The sequence below is a fragment of the Leptosomus discolor genome, chromosome 14, assembly GCF_034619465.1.
Source record: "Leptosomus discolor isolate bLepDis1 chromosome 14, bLepDis1.hap2, whole genome shotgun sequence".
NCBI classification, from domain to species: Eukaryota; Metazoa; Chordata; class Aves; order Leptosomiformes; family Leptosomidae; genus Leptosomus; species Leptosomus discolor.
Genome location: NC_141404.1, coordinates 8,620,168 through 8,635,821, shown reverse-complemented (window position 1 = coordinate 8,635,821; position 15,654 = coordinate 8,620,168). Strand labels below are relative to the sequence as shown.

Below are 15,654 nucleotides of genomic sequence, written 5' to 3'. Positions count from 1 at the left end.
CCTTTCTTGTTTTGCCATGATGTTTGGGAAGGTAATCCCAATAGTGAAAGCACTTGGCAGTGCGGTTCGGGAAGGGTAGGAGATGCCATTGTGTTGCTTAGTGGCAGATGTTTGCGACTGTATTCTTTGTTCAAGAAAAGAGGGTTAAATATCTTGGATGTACAGCCCTGCTACACCATTGCAGCTAGAGAAACGGGAGACTTGTAAGTTGCTTATTACAGTAATCTGTAGGTGATGGTTTTAAACAATATCTACATTTTAATGAATGCTTTATAAGCAACTTCCATGTTCAGCTTCAAGTGGTTTTTGATGTCACTTTTGGACAATTAATATTTTTTTTATAAACTTTTCAAAATCAGCAGCACCAGTTACCATTCATTATCCTTTAAATGATTCCCTTTTTTTACTGAGCTGTTGCATGATTTATCCTGTGTTACCATCCTCAATAAACACTTTATGAAATGGTGAAAATGTTTTATTCCTGAATTGAAGTTTTCTGTTAGCCTGAGACCAGCTGAAATGTTGTAGTAAGGACGAATTGCTTAATGTCATTGTTTGCTGTAGTGAAGTATGAACTTTTTCAGGCTTTGAAGGGCCTTCAAGTCCCCATGGCTTCATTCAGTGATAGTTCTGCCTGTTCCGGAAGAGCTCAGGCTCAGCCTAGTGCAGATGAGGGTTTAGTGCTTGTGTATGTTTTTATCTTCCAAGAAATCATTTATCTTCTCTAACTCAGTTTACCATTGTTATCCCCCTAGTTAGTGATGGTCATCATCCTTAACACCTGCTGTGAATAGTGTTTTTTGTTTGCAGCGCGTGTACGCTGAGGTGCTGCAGTCTCCAGTAGCTCAGACACTGCACCTCGTGTCCCGGTGCTGTTCAGAGGTGCTTGAAACCCCGGTCTGTCCCCGTACGGGAGCACAGTTCTGGGTGCAGCCCTAGGGCTACGCGAGCTTTGTGCCTGTTAGCGAGAGGGAGAACGAACGTCTCGGAACCGGGCCCGTTATTTGCTTCCCTGCTGTTGGCTTTGCCCTGTAATTCAGCCGGCGGGCTCGGGGCGGGGCGGCAGGCGCACGGGGCCGAAGGGGCAGGGCTGCCGTAGCCGACGCCGCCCCGCCGCAGGACACCCGTCCGTGTCCCGACCTCTCTTGATGCAGCGGTTACGCGTTTCCGCCGGTTTTCCGGTGCCCGCCCGTGACCCGTGCTGGCCGAGGCGCCGTCCTCGGGTGTGCCAGCACCGGGACGGACGGGTGCCGGGACAGCAGGTGCTCCGCACGGGGCTCGTTCTTTGCGCCCGGGCCCCGCTTGCGCCCACCGTCCTCTCCTCACGGCCGCCCCGGGCGGGGCCGCCCAGCCCTGCCGCTGCCCTCCAGGGCGCTCTGCGCATGCGCCTGAAACCCGGGCAGGGCGGGCTTCCCGCGCCGTGCGGCCGCCGCGCAGGCGCCTGAGCGCAGAGCGCCGCCTCGCCCAGCCGTCTGCGCGCGGGGCGGCGGGAAGGCCGGCGCCATCCAGGGCGCGTGCGCGGCTTGGCCCAAACCGGGGGGAGGAAGGGGGGCGGTGTCCGCAGGGCAATTTGCGGCGCCGCGTCATGACGCCGCGTCCCCGTGACGTAGCGCCTGCCCCGGGGCGGGCGGGGCGGCCTGCGGGAGCGGGCGGGCCTTGCGGGCAACGGGACGGCGGCGCAGGCCGCAGGGGCGGGGGCGCCCGTGACGGAGCGACGGCGCGGCCCGCAGGATGCCGGGGCTGGTGGTGTTCGGCAGGCGCTGGGCCATCGGCAGCGACGACTTCGTCCTCCCGGGGGCCTTCGAGCTCTTCGTCAGGCTGGTGTGGTAAGGCGGGGCCGGGACCCCCGCGGGGCCGGGGCAGCCCAGCCCGCCCCTCGGGCAGGCGCGCGTCGCCTCGCCTCGGGGGCGGCTTCCCGGCGCGGCTGCCGCTGGCCGGCGGCGGTCCCCGGGCCGGGGGTGCAGCGTCCCCCCTTCACCCGGGGCGTTGCGTCAGGGGCGAGGAAAGCGGCGGGTTCGTGGTAGAGAGCCCCTGGGTTTACGTAATCTCGTAGCGCGGTGTGACTGCTGCGCTGTCCTCTGTTCGCTGACGCGCTGTCCCTGCCTGGGGAGCTGCCGCGGGGATTCCCGCGCGTGGGGCAGCCCGGGTTCTGCGGGGAGCGCGGAAACGAGTGGCACCGGGAGGGGGTTCTGCGCTCGGCCTGCGAACCGCTCTGTCGGGCTTAGCGCGGAGCGGTCGTGCAGTCGCGTCATCCCCACAAACGCCTTGCGTCACAGCCCCCTGTGTGTTAGCCGCTGCGCGGCGCGCTCGTTGGGGTGAGGGCTGTCTGCCGGGTGGTCGCTCTGCCCCCCCCCCGGCTGCAGCTGCGGTGGTCTCGCTCTCCCGCAGGTGGGTTGGGATCCTCGTTCTCTACACGGTTCACAAGGGGCAGTTCAACTGTCCCGGGGGAGGATTGCTGCACAGCTACCTGCTCGTCCTTCTCATTCTCCTGGCTTCCATAATATGTGCGTTATCTGCTCTTGTGTACATCAGTATGCAAGGTAAATAGTTCGTATCTGGTATGTATCTAGTAGGATTGTAATATACGGGGGTTTTTTAATCTGGAGTTGCCATTTTTTAAAAAAATGCAAAAAAAAATTCAAGTGCTTTAATGGTAGTCAAACTTGAGAAGCTGTCTGTCAGCATTAATGTATTTGCTTTAATAGTGTTACCTCTGTTAGTCTGGACTCAAACGAATGGGCACCATAGCTTGGTGCAGCTGGTGGTGGTATGGTCATTGTCATCAGAGCGTCTTGAAAACTCCCTCTGCATTCACCGTTAATACATGACCTCGAATGGAACACTTCTCAGCCTCTCTGACAGGAGTTCAGGGGAATTTATCCAAAATCAGTCTCTCATCTGAAGTGTCACGTTAGCTTTGCTTTGCATAGGCAGATTTAGTCATGCCTTGTGGAAGTTCATTAGCTGCAACTGGGTTGCTTGGGAATAACCACATATAGGGAAGAGATCCATGTAAATGCCAGTAAAAACTAACTAACACTGTAAGTACTGTTAAATAGAACTAGGCTTACAGTGAATGGCTAAACAGAAGTAAGAACTCCAATGCAACTTCTAGTCATTTGTAGAAATGGTTCATTTTGGGTTAAAAAATGCTAGGAAAGCTTTTTTTCCTGGTGAGGCACCTTGTTACTGAAGTAATGCTGGGAAGATTAATTTGAAATATGTGTGTGGCCTCTGGAGTGATAGATGAGACCCCACATTTCTGCTATATTGGTTCTCACAACACTGTAAATAAGAGGGTATTTAAATTATTTAAGTGGAAAGAAGCAAGAGTACATGAAGAGAAACTATGACAGAGCAGAGATGTGGATGATAATCCTGTCCTTGCATCTAACCACTGGTTTTCCTGCAGTTTCCAGAGGAGGGAAAGGAAGATTAGCCAAGTTACACTATTTACATCAAAGTTGAGGGGGTGAGAGTTGTAACTGTAAATAGCAGGGAGAAAAGAGTCTTGTTTGGTACGAGAGTACAGCTACCAGGCCATTGTAACTAAGAAATGGAAGAATTCTGAGGCTGAATTTCCAAGAAAATGAATGGTGAGATGTCTTGGACTGTGGTTATAACGTGTGGGTTTGGGAGCATCCTTATAACATGTGGGTTTGCACCACCCCTTGTGCTGTACTGACGTGGGCATTAGTGATGCCAGCGGTGAACCTGACTGGAGAACTTGTACACTGGGTTGTGGTGCTGGGGAAGGACAGAAGGTCCTTTCAGGAGCCGCAATTCCATCTGATGGTGTCTGCAAGCAGCCGTGCTGCCACAGTACAGACCGCAGCCCAGGCAGTAAGCGATCACTGGCTCGAGGGCTTTTTAAACCGCTTGGTCCCTGGATGTGAACCGCAGCTTCACAATTGGAACGTAGTTTCCAAAGGGCTGTTTGTTCTGCGGTGTTTTAAGCCTTCACAAACTATCCTGCCTACACATGAGCACGCACACCCCACCACCTCATTATCCTGCGATGAACAAACTGGTTTAACGAGCTGAGCTGGCCAAAAATTACTGCCTTTTTATTGCCCAAGAGTGCTAAAAGGAAGAGGTTATTAGTAAGCTGACAATACAGAAAATAGTCTAAGAAGTATTTGTCCTAGTAATGGTCCTACTTTTGTTCTCCTAAATAAAAATGTGAATGAATTTATTGTTTGGTGACTCAGTATACAGAACTTCGATGTAGCCCAGCAAAGTAGCATCTAAAAATGAAATACTCGGCCAGCTAAAAACTAAATAGACTAATAATAAAAGCAGGCACCAAAAGCCATAAGGATCTGTAGGTGAGTCAACGCTTTGCGTGCTGGGCACAGCACTGCTGCCTCAAGTTCACTGCGGAGCTGTCTCTGACTGGAAACTGATTTTGGGTATTGGTGCAGTAGATTCTAAGAATCGTGGCTATAAACCCATTCTTGTTTATCTTTTCTCAACTTCAGTGGTAGCTTTCCATTAGTATGAAAATACTTTATAGTTTCAGTTATGTTTCTCCCTTCCTGTAAAGCTCAGAAAGTTCATATATCCAGGTAGGATTTTATGTGCTGAAGATGCATTGGTAAACAGTTAAATTCTTCTTGTAATTTCAGGAACAATTTCTAATCCAGGCCCAAGAAAATCACTTCCCAAGCTACTTTACACTCGCCTACTTCTCTATTTGCCTGAATTCATCTGGGCTGTTGTAGGAGCTGTATGGGTGTCAGACAGCAGCGTGCGCTGTGAGAAGACTGTGATAAATGTCATCATTGTGACAGTTATTGCGAGGTAAAGGTGCCTCCCCCCAAATCTAAGCTTGATAGTATACATGAAATGGAAAGTACTGCTTACGTGGTTTTTGTATGTGTTTATTGAAGGCTTTCCAGCAGCTGGAGACTTTGATATTTCTTATAAATTACTGTGGTTTCTCCTAGAAGGGTTTTCATTGTGAAAGAAGAATTTTTACATCTAGACAGCTAGAATGAGTTGGTATCCTTCCCTAAACAAGCTTGAGCTACTTGCCTTTGAGAGAGCACATGTTAGAGTGAAGGAAAGGAGGTGAAGATCAGAAAGGGTAAGAAGAATAGATGGGAATGTAGAAAACTGGATAAATGTGAAGAGGGTAATAACTAGATCGCTTAACTTGTGGTGAAAAATGGAGCCTTTGTACCTCTGGGTTGCTGTTTCCTAAGGACAGGGCTGTGATTCTGAGTTTCGTGCCCTGTGTGAAATGAGCTGATGGCCTTGTTCTTGTGCCTACTAGACTGAAAGCCTGATAACCCTTAAGACAGTAACAGATGGTGTTCATACAGTGCTCTTACAGTATATTTCATACCTAACTTTGTTTTCTGTCTGTCAGGATCTATATTTATCGTTTCTTGTGTACTTGTTAGAAGTATCTGGTTTCACGGTCTTTTTATCCCACTTCCTTCTGTTTTGCAGCTGGGTTATCATCATCTTTACCATCATTGGAGTTCTAATCGTCTTTGATCCACTTGGGGGGAAAAAGACATTTTACCTCACCGATAGTGTAAACCGGAACCTGGAAAGCAGTCAGTCAGGGCAGTTGCTGTATAATGTGAAGAACACTGCCACCAGAGTCTGGGAAAAAAGAATCAGGTTACTGTGTTGTTGTATTGTGCAAGACGATGATCATCGAGTGGCTTTTACGAGTATCGCAGAGCTTTTCCGCACCTACTTTGCAGTAAGATGGAAAGCTTTTTTGTGTTCTGTTTTGACTAACTCTGAATTTGCAAACATTGCAGCCCACGTGTGCCTTTGTTCAGCCAGAGGTCCCTGCTACCCTGTGCCTTGAAATCAGGTTTTGAATGTGCCAGTTTCAAAATTAAAGGTGATTCTCATACAAGGTATTCCACACTGGTGTTTCCCTCCCTTTAACAAAGATTTCTCTCCCTTCACAAGTGTGAAGGGCTGTGAGAAAACAGTATTCTTTCTGCTTAGGTGAGTCCCTATTCAGGAGAACCAGGGTGCGTTTCTTTTCCTCAATATGCGAAGATCCAGGCATTTTTCCTACTGACCCTGAGTAAGGAGCTGTACCCATAGGAAAAAACCAGACTGCTTTCTGGCTGTTAAAAACCATGAGCCCCACAGTGTGTTAGGCAGTCTTCCTGCTCAGAGCCGCTTCTGAGCACGTACCAGACTAGAGTGTGCACATGCAGGAAGTTGCTTTTTGGAAACAGCGTCTGCGAAATTGGAGCCTGCAGAGCGTTGATGTAGCTCAAATTTTTGTCACCTACTGCTTGGGCAGTCATAGTTCAATGTTGACTTTGAAATCTGCTCATGATTTCAAGCCTAGTAGTTCTTGTTTATGAAGCGGTACTTGGGCGTGCTGATGTGTTGCTACAGCTTACTCAGTGGGTTGGGGCAAAGGGTGCAAGTCACACAGAGAGATGACTGCCCCAGAGAGTGGAATGAAAACCCTTCAGCTTTCTGTGCAAAAGCCTTCTGAGTTGCTCTCAGTATGGAGGACTTTTCACATAGAGGCGCAGAACAGCGATGAGTAATTTCTAAGTCATTATTTGGTATATGGCGGAGCTGGGCCTCTGTCGGGTATGTTGTTAAGTGATGAAATTCATGTGTAGAATTTTCATCACTCTGAAGAAAATGTTCAGTATGTACAGAAGGGGTGGAGTTAGATGCTGCTGTGACCTGGTTCCCCAGTGCACATGGTCTCCGAGTTACCTGTGTTTGTGTAAACGGAAAAAAGATAATTCTGTGTGCAGTTTCTCATGGGATCATTTTGCCGTGTTGAGGTGTAGGATGGTTTTAAGCACTCGCTCGTTTCTTTGTACAGGACACCGATCTGGTGCCAAGTGACATAGCAGCTGGTTTGACTCTGCTTCATCAAGAGCAAGATAAAATGGAAAGTTGCCCAAAAGAGCCTGAAGAAGTCCTGTGTCATTCTCCATCATCTCTCGTGGTAAGATAGGGTTGTTGCAGCCTCTGGTGCAATTACTGTAGGAGATGGTGCCGGATGAAATTGAAATGCAGTTCTTTGTGCAAGGGTTTTTTTGGTTTTGTTTTTTTAACAAGATTAAACACTGCTATAAAAAATCACAACAATTTAAATTATGAATACATGCAGTGAAAACATCTTGATGAGTTTGCAGTCAAATAATTTCTCTGCTTTTGCATAAGTAGAACTTAGATATGCACGGGGAACTAAGTACAAAAAGGAACCCTGTAGGACATTTGATCATTGTTGAAGAGGTGGGAGAGAAAGGGAACAGAGAGAAAATTAATATTTAGTACTATTTGCCTAGAACTGAAAAGCTGGTCTTTAAGTATTGCACTCTGTTTAAATTATGTCTACTGCAGATATCCAGACAAGGTAAGAAGCAAAACCAGGTTACAGTTTGCTAATTGAATTTTGCTAGTCTTCTATGGTAAAATGCCTTTGTAAATTATTTTACCTTCTTTTGGGTTATGTTTCATGGAAGTATATAATTCTACTTCAACCAGCTTCTATCAAATTCCTTTTGAATCCAGCCAATATGATGGGGTTGTGCTTTAAAAGTCCTTACCAGAGAGATCTACAGACTCTTTAGCCATTCTGTTGACATCCTTAAGTAACATAGTTTGAGTGAATGCTGTTTTCAGTATCAAGCTTTCGGCGTATAAGTATCGGAAGAAACAAATTTACTGAGAGCATGTCAAGATTCTTGAGCCGTGTAGCCAGGTACATAAACGTGGATCTTTTTTCCTGGAATATGAGTGGCTGGTTTTGGTTCCTCCTAGACCTTGAGGTTTTCCTTTTGGATAGTGCGTGTTTCACCACGCCTTGATTTTTCACTAGTCTATGTTCAGGTTTTCTTGTGGGGCTGCCTGACACACCTTTCTTCTCTCTTCCTCCTTTTCTTTCCCTCTGTCCTTTCAGACAGATGATTTGGATACCGAACTGGAGAATGCTGCTCACTATATGCTGTTTGCTGCAGCTGCTTATGGCTGGCCCTACTACATATACACCAACCCATTTACTGCACTCTGTAAGCTCAATGGTGACTGGTACGTTCGATCGAGAGCTTAAAAACACATATCTTCCTTTTATTTAACTAGCCTTAGCAGAATAAAATAGTTTCAATAGCAATATTTTTGTTGCATTAAATTACAGCACTCTTGGGAGTACCTGAGCTTGACTGGTAGAGTTATCTTTCACAAATTACAACCTCAAGTGTAAACAGAATTCCAACATCTTTCCACCCTCAGAAACTGATTAGCTTTTGTTTCTTAAGAGAAGTTTGTGATTGAGATAGATAAAGTCAATTTAGCAAGATGACAAAGGAAGAATTGGAATTAAATCAAACATGTTTTAAAATGAGGCTTTTTAGAGCTGCCTTTTGGCACACATGTGTGTAGAGAAATGAAAGTGTATCAACAGTTTTCCCTGTCTTAAAGGAATTGGCAAAAGTTTCCTGTTCCTCCAGCCTCCATTTTATTCCCTTTCGTCCCTTTACTTCAATACTGACTGTAAACATTTTTTTAAGTATGCCTAATGCTGTGTGGGATTACTGTCTGTTTAAGTGACCACTGACATTGGTGACTGCAACCATGATTTTCTTAATCAGTAACATGAAATGATTTAACCTACTGAAATATAAATACCTTTGGAAAAAAAAAATCACATAATGGCTAAATAAGCCTTTGTTTTGAAATTTCCTTGTTGCTTGTTTGTATTTTGTCATTGGCCTGTAGTTGTAAGAATTCTTTTCTTATTGCATTGTTTGCTCTGCTGATAGTCCCGTAGCAATGGTGTATTTGACAGTCCTTGAACTGAAAATGGGTGGCGTGCTGCTCGGGCAAAACCAGGTTTGTAGGCAGAGGTAACATCTTGTGTCAGACTACTGGTTCTAGTGAAAAAAAGGAAAAAAAAAATTTTAAAAAAGGAAAAAAGAGCATTTGATTACTGGCAGAAATCTGCAAATGTAACTGAGTTTGATTCCTTGAAAGGAAACCTAAAAAAAATTTGAACATGAAAGTTTCTCTCTTCTGTGTTTGTTAGTTGCGGAAATAGACCAACAGATTCTGATATAACTGGCAGTGATCGTCATAACTTTCACTTTGGATCCATCCTAAAAATAACAGGACTGCAGTACAGAGACTTCATTCATATCAGTTTTCATAACAAGGTAAACAATCCGGACAGGCATTCAGCAAAAAAACTTAGTGATTAATTCAGTGAAAGCAAGGGGTAAGGTTTCTGCTTCGCCTTCAGCATTTATAACCTGTGAGATGCAAAGCCAAATGAAAACAGGCCCTGAAACATTCAGTTCTGATTTTTTTTCTTCCTAATCTAAAGGAACAGCCACAAAACCGTTGACATAAATCTGTCTCAGTATTGCAATAAAGACACTTAAATAACTTGATAAGAAAATAATTCAGCTTCTTTCCATAATACAATAAAGAGAGCTCAGTAAGAGAGCTTTCAGAAGGTGAGAACACATGCTTACTCTTTTAAGTTGGTGTCTTTACTGATTACATTTTTCCCCTCCAGATCTATGAGATTCCATTTTTTGTTGCTTTGGACCACAAAAAAGAAGCTATTGTGGTTGCAGTGAGAGGAACCTTGTCTTTTGAGGTATCATCTGATATATATGTATTAGCTTTCTAGAAATGGGTGAGCTCTAAGCTCTAGAGGAAATGGTGTTACACTGGCACACATGAAAACAGCTCGCTCCCAGGTACGAGTCTTCCAGGCTGCAGTTGTAAGCCCTCCTGCCCTTGGATAGGAACATTCCCTGTGCCCCTGGAAGAGAGCGTGGAGGGCGGGCAGTGGAGGTGCATTCGTGATGTCTGTGTCTGCAGCTGGGAAATAGTTGCTGACGTCACAGCTGCCATCGCTGTGTGGGTTTGTTCGGGTGGCGGTTTATGGCGCGTTGTGTTTCGTTGCTTACAGACTTGGAAGTCGGGTGATGATGTCGTGGTGACAATGTGTTGAGTAGCAGGGGGTGACTCGTGAGGTGTGCAGCCCTGCAGAGAGCTCTGACAAAAGCTGTCTTGTTTGCAGGACATTCTCACTGATCTGTCAGCAGATTGTGAAGACCTGACCCTGGAGGATGTTCTAGAGAATGGCTTTGTGCATAAGGTGTGTGCAGTCTGTAGCTGTTCATAAATCCTCTTGGCAGTAGGAAAGCTGTGAACACCTGGGATCCTTTAGTTGAACAGAAGAGTTTGCTCCTTGTGAGGTGGATTGCACGAACTATTTCAGTGTCTTGGTTGTTGCATCAAATACTGCCTCTGGAACCACAAGGTAGAAATCCTCTGGTCAGACTCTGTGACCTTATTAGATAGTCCAGGCACTTTTTAACTGTTATGTACAAGACCACTGGGTTATAACTAGACTTCTGTCAGGAGCATGTTGAAAGAGAAGACCAGCTTTGCGACAAGAAAGTTCTGTGATGGTGTTGGTATTTAAAGTATACGTGTATCACACGTCAGATTAGATATACCCTTCTCTTCTAACTTCAGATGCTGTCTTGTAGGGAATAACTCAAGCTGCAAATTACATCTATCGAAAGCTAATAAATGATGGAATTTTAAACCAGGCTTTCACAATTGCTCCAGTAAGTTACCTTCCAAATAATCCAGTTTGCCATAAAAATTACACAAAGCTTTTTCTGTGTCCGTCTATGTTTCAGTCTTCTCCTTCTGTCTGTAGGAGTATAAACTTGTGATAGTTGGTCACAGTTTGGGTGGTGGAACTGCTTCTATATTGGCAATCATGCTCAGGAATTCTTTCCCCACGTTAAGATGTTATGCCTTTTCTCCTCCAGGAGGACTGTTAAGGTAAGAGACTTCTGTTATTTGTTTCTGTGTCCAAGATATAAAAACCTTCAAAGTAGCTGACAAATACGTTGGATGATCCCTCTGGGCTTGACTGTGTTCAGAGTGTGTTTGTATGTTCTCCACTAGCACTAGGTTTGCTCCATCTTGAGTTACAGTCGTGTTCTAGGGGAATATTACAGAGTGAAATACGTCTAGTGAATTCTGTCAGGTGGTGTAACTAGTTTAAAATAAATGTCTCAGAAATAAAATGCTCACCTGACTAGTCTGGCTTGGCCTGTTTGACATCTACACGTACCGTTATAATCAGCATTGAAGTTTACTCTCTCATCTGCAGCAAGTAGGTCTGAAACCTACCGAGGAACTGACTGCAAACGCTGCTGCTGTTGCCACATATTTTTATTTTTATTGAATGATACTTATGATCATAAAACTAAAGTGTGCCTGTCTCTTCCGTGTATCTAAAGTGCGTGTCTTTTTTTTTTTTTTTAAGCAAATCACTTGCAGATTACACTAAGCACTTCATTGTTTCAGTCATTGTTGGAAAGGACCTTGTTGCAAGGTAAGATGGAAATATTTAAAAATTGTTCTTCCAGGGATGTGTTAGAGGAGGCTTTTCTTCACTTTGTTCTATGTGTATTTAAACAGGTTAAGTATGCCCAACATGGAGGATTTAAAGAGGAGAATAGTGAGAATTGTTGCAAACTGCAACAGACCTAAGGTAACTAAATGCAGTTCCTGTTTGAAAGTCAGTGGAATTATTACTTGGCTTAAGCCCCAGCTTTGATGAAGTGACACTTGGTGTGTGTATTGTTGATCTCAGTGATGAGAGTTACAGTTGTGTTTTGGAACAAAAATGTTTGGTTTTAATTCGGTGGCATTTGTGTTAGTCTCTTGCCCTGTGATTCAGCAAGACCTGGAAGATACCTGTGCACAACATCCAAGACCTGAAATTATCTGTTTGCTAGTTTGGCTGGCAAAGGGGAACTATTAAAAAAAAAAAGGGGGGGGGAACAAACAAACAAACAAAACCGCAAAACTGAAAAACAGAACGGCTAAAATTATGAAAAATCAGTAAGATTGCTTACTTTAATAACCATTTTGTATCACTAAGCAAACAAATTAGTGGGTTTACTTAAATTTTACCTTCAGAATTCATTTGGAAAGCAAGTTATTTCTCTGCTATGGTGTTAATTGGTTGCCTCTTCTTTTTCCTGTTGATGAGAAACACAGTTTTGAAAGTGCTGGAACAGTGTGGTGTCAGGCAAGATGATACTGGAGGTATAGAGGAGTGGCTTAAAGATTCAAAACTGCCATTTCTGAACATGTAAAGTTAAATCTGCTGTACCCCCAAGGTTTCCATGTAGTCCCAGGATGAGGAGTCATGTGATGTCGTAAATACAGAATAAGATAACAGACAGGCACAAGTTACAGGTACAAGAAAACTGAAACCTGCAGAGCAGAATCCACACAGAGTAATTCAGCTGGTAAAGATTGTAATGTTTTCTGTAGTGTTACTAGTGGCTTGGGTTAGATAGCGTGAAACAGATGTTACTGCCTGGAAAACTCTGTAAGGAGATTTTATCAAGCAAAAAGTTTGGGGAGCATGTGCATAGTCATTTTTAATCTTTTTAAAAATCTTGTAATACTTTTTAATTGTAGTTCCAGATGACAGCGTGCAAGCACACAGTTGTGTGTTGAATAAGTTACTTGGAAGAGATGCCAAACCTCAATTTGACTGTTTTCTTTCTGAATTCAGTACCAGATTTTGCTGCGTGGGTGTTGGTACGAAGTATTTGGGGGAGATCCAGATAACTTCCCCACTGAGCTGGATGGCAGAAACCAGGATGCCCTCACCCAGCCACTTCTAGCTGAGGAGAGTTTAATGGTCCATCGGTCACCTTCCTACAACGCCCTGGAGGATGAATCGCACTTAAATTCGCCACCTCAGTATCCTCATCTGTATCTTCCTGGAAAGATTATCCATATTGTAGAAGAATCCAGCTCTAGGAGGTAGGTAGACTGATGGATACCACTGTTGCGTTTTCCTAAAATCTACTTAAAGCTGCTTCTCACTTTCAAAGTACATGGTTCCAGCTCTGCGCCTCATCTGCATCTCCAGTCCCCGCCTTCGGTTATTGCGTTAGCCAGCCTTTCTGGTTTTATTCTGTGCCTCCCTGCTGCTTTCTGTTTCACTTCAAGCCCTGGAAACTGTTTCTCGTTATGCCCGTGGGCCTTGTTCTGCCCATACGTTGCATGTGCTCAAGGGATGGTGTTGAACAGTCAGACTGTCAAGTTCAGCTTTGGCCAGCTGCAGTCCCTGCCCGAGGCTGCACGTCTTACAGTCCTGTGTCCTGGTAGCAGAATAGCTGGTTACCCAGCAGTGAATCTTGGTGATGGGAAAGAGGCAAAATGCTGCCTGTAATACCAGCCCAGCCAGACTGGAGAGGTCCACTTGCCCCAGTAACTGGTGCGTGTGCCCATGCAGCTTCTTTTTTCCTGTCCTGTGCTGCTTTTTTTTTTTTGTGGATGCAGGAAGGTGAGACAAAGACAACAGAAAAGCTGAAACTGCTGGAAGGGTGAGGATTGTGGGTTTGTTGGGGCAGCGTTGTGTTTAGGGGCTTGTTTGTTTGTTTGTTTGTGTTTTGTTGATGTTGGGTTTTTTAGACAAAACAATGTGAAACAGCCCACAAGCTAGACAGTACTCTATATCCTCGTTTCATTCTGAAACGGAAATAAGAGCATCTGTAACTTGCACAAGAGGAAATATGAGCATCTGTAACTTGCACAAGACTATCTCACAGAAGAAAAAAAATATCTGTATCTTATAGAAGAGGAAAGAAAAGGGCTGGATAAGAAGGCCACTTTTTTCCTCCTGTTCAGTAATTAGTATTTTATTTAAGCTTCACATCTTTAATGTTTAATTCTTTTAATACTGGTTCTACAAGTTAGATACTTTAAACCTGTGACCTGGCAGACTTTCTCAATGACTGCTCTTCTACTTTATGAGTTCGTTTCTTTTCTTTCATTTACTCCACAGCACAGCAGTTAATCATGGTGTTTTTCTTAACTGGACTAGCACACAAGAGCTGCCGTCATGTACTGTTCTGTACAATAAAACCCTAAATACATCCTATGCGCAGCATTAAATCTAGAGTCGAGTCTCCTACTGCTACCCCTTACTCCCTAAATTTGACACGAGCCACGTGAATGTGCAGGGCTTGTCCCCGCATCCCACTTTGCTCACACGCTGTCCTGTGTTGCGTTGAGCAGCGTTATTTGATGGCTTCTTTTGCCGTTAAGGCACAGTACGATGTGGCATGGTTCTGCCTTCAGGGACAGTGAATGGCAGCATTCCCAGCTGGTGCTGGGGGTCAGGACTGGAGCTCTTTGGGAGCCCACCTTCCTGCTGTGAGAAGGTTCCAGTTCCTTCCTGAGCAAGGTCAGAAGTCTCCAGACTGTCTGTTCCAGGCTTGGCATCGAGTTGAACAGTCTGAGCTGTTGTATTTGTGGTTTCTTCTTTTTTTTTTTCTTTTTTTTTTTTTTCCCCCAGGTTGTGCTCTTCAGATATTAAATACACAGCAAGATGGTCAAACGAAGCAGTCTTCAGCAGCATTTTAATAAGTCCCAAGATGATAACAGACCACATGCCCGATGTTGTGCTCAAAGCTCTGAATAGTTTGTCTCAGGAACATGGATCATGTCTTTCTTGTCAAACACAAGAATGTAACACCAATGTGGTGTAACGATAGCTCAAAGGTGAGGTGGGAGGTTTTATAGTGCAGGTTTCAAGTGTGGAGGACACATTCCACTTTCATACCCAAGTGGATTTCAGTACTTTTCTCACATTGCATAAAATAAACAAGGGTCCTGAGGCCCTTGCTTCTGCAGTGACCTCAAGTAACAGTACACTGGTTGAAGCGCAGATTCTGCATTTGTGCTGAAGGTTGAGATTTACAAAAGGGAGAAGTGTGACATGGTCTCTCTGAGCCTGTGTCCGCTGGTGCAGGAGAGCCGAGGTGGCAGCGGAATAGCTGACCAGAGTGCAGGTCTGCGTGAGGACAGCTCAGCCTACGTGTTGGAGCAGGGTCCTGTCAGACTTTAAAAAATAAATGCAGTTTGCTCCAGTCACCTCAAGCTGTTGTTTTAGCGCCCCTTGACCACCCTTTGCAGCCTGGAGGGTGTTGTGTGAAAGGAGCAGCAGTTCTGCTGGGTAGGAGGGTGGGGGCAGGGTGCCCAAGCTGGGCTGCAGGTGGCAGTGCTGATGGGTTGCACTGGTTTTCTTACAACTCGGGGTCGTATCCCGGGGGGGGGGGGGGGCGGGGGTGGTGTGGTTAAATGCTGCTTGGATACACATGTGCAATATTCTTTAATCTACCTGTCTTTTGTATTTGTTGGTCCACATGACTACTTTTAGTGATTTTTTAAGCTAAACTAATATTGTAACTATTTAATGAGCAGTAAAAAAAAAAAAAGATTGTTCATGGCCTGGTATCATCTTTATCTCCAGCTCTGCTCCAGAGAGCATCAAGCTCATTCTGCTAAGAAATGTATAACCTGTTGTACTGATTTTAAAAAAGTGGATTCCTCATTTCTAGTGTGCAACTATTTTAATTTTTTTTTTTTAAGGCTCAGCAGCATTTCTTATATAAAATTTTTTTAATAAGTAGAAGTAATATGTGGTTGAGAATAACTGTGTGGATGTTGTTGCTCTGATACTTAATATGGAGACAAAATAAAATGCCCTCTAGAAACCAGTGGTCTTCTGTTCTGGGGTGCTGGGTGTGAGATGAGCCCCTCGTTGGTAGCTGTTCGGAGCCAGCTGGGGTGCAGCCAGGT

The 15,654-nt window shown here is 44.9% G+C and overlaps 1 protein-coding gene across 2 annotated transcripts; it reads left to right on the top strand.

Annotated features, from left to right (window-relative positions):
- Positions 1 to 1,731: 1,731 nt before the first annotated feature.
- Positions 1,732 to 15,113, top strand: DAGLB (diacylglycerol lipase beta). 2 transcript variants are annotated; one of them, XM_086473370.1, is made up of 15 exons: positions 1,732 to 1,826; positions 2,389 to 2,540; positions 4,629 to 4,803; positions 5,458 to 5,719; positions 6,830 to 6,955; positions 7,913 to 8,040; positions 9,035 to 9,161; positions 9,527 to 9,610; positions 10,040 to 10,117; positions 10,515 to 10,595; positions 10,691 to 10,818; positions 11,309 to 11,377; positions 11,464 to 11,536; positions 12,575 to 12,828; positions 14,369 to 15,113. In XM_086473370.1, exons 1-15 carry the CDS (start codon positions 1,732 to 1,734, stop codon positions 14,559 to 14,561), a joined length of 2,025 nt encoding a protein of 674 aa, XP_086329496.1. In that variant the 3' UTR covers positions 14,562 to 15,113. The 2 variants fall into 2 exon arrangements, with proteins under 2 accessions (XP_086329496.1, XP_086329497.1); XM_086473371.1 differs by lacking the exon at positions 10,515 to 10,595.
- Positions 15,114 to 15,654: the final 541 nt, after the last annotated feature.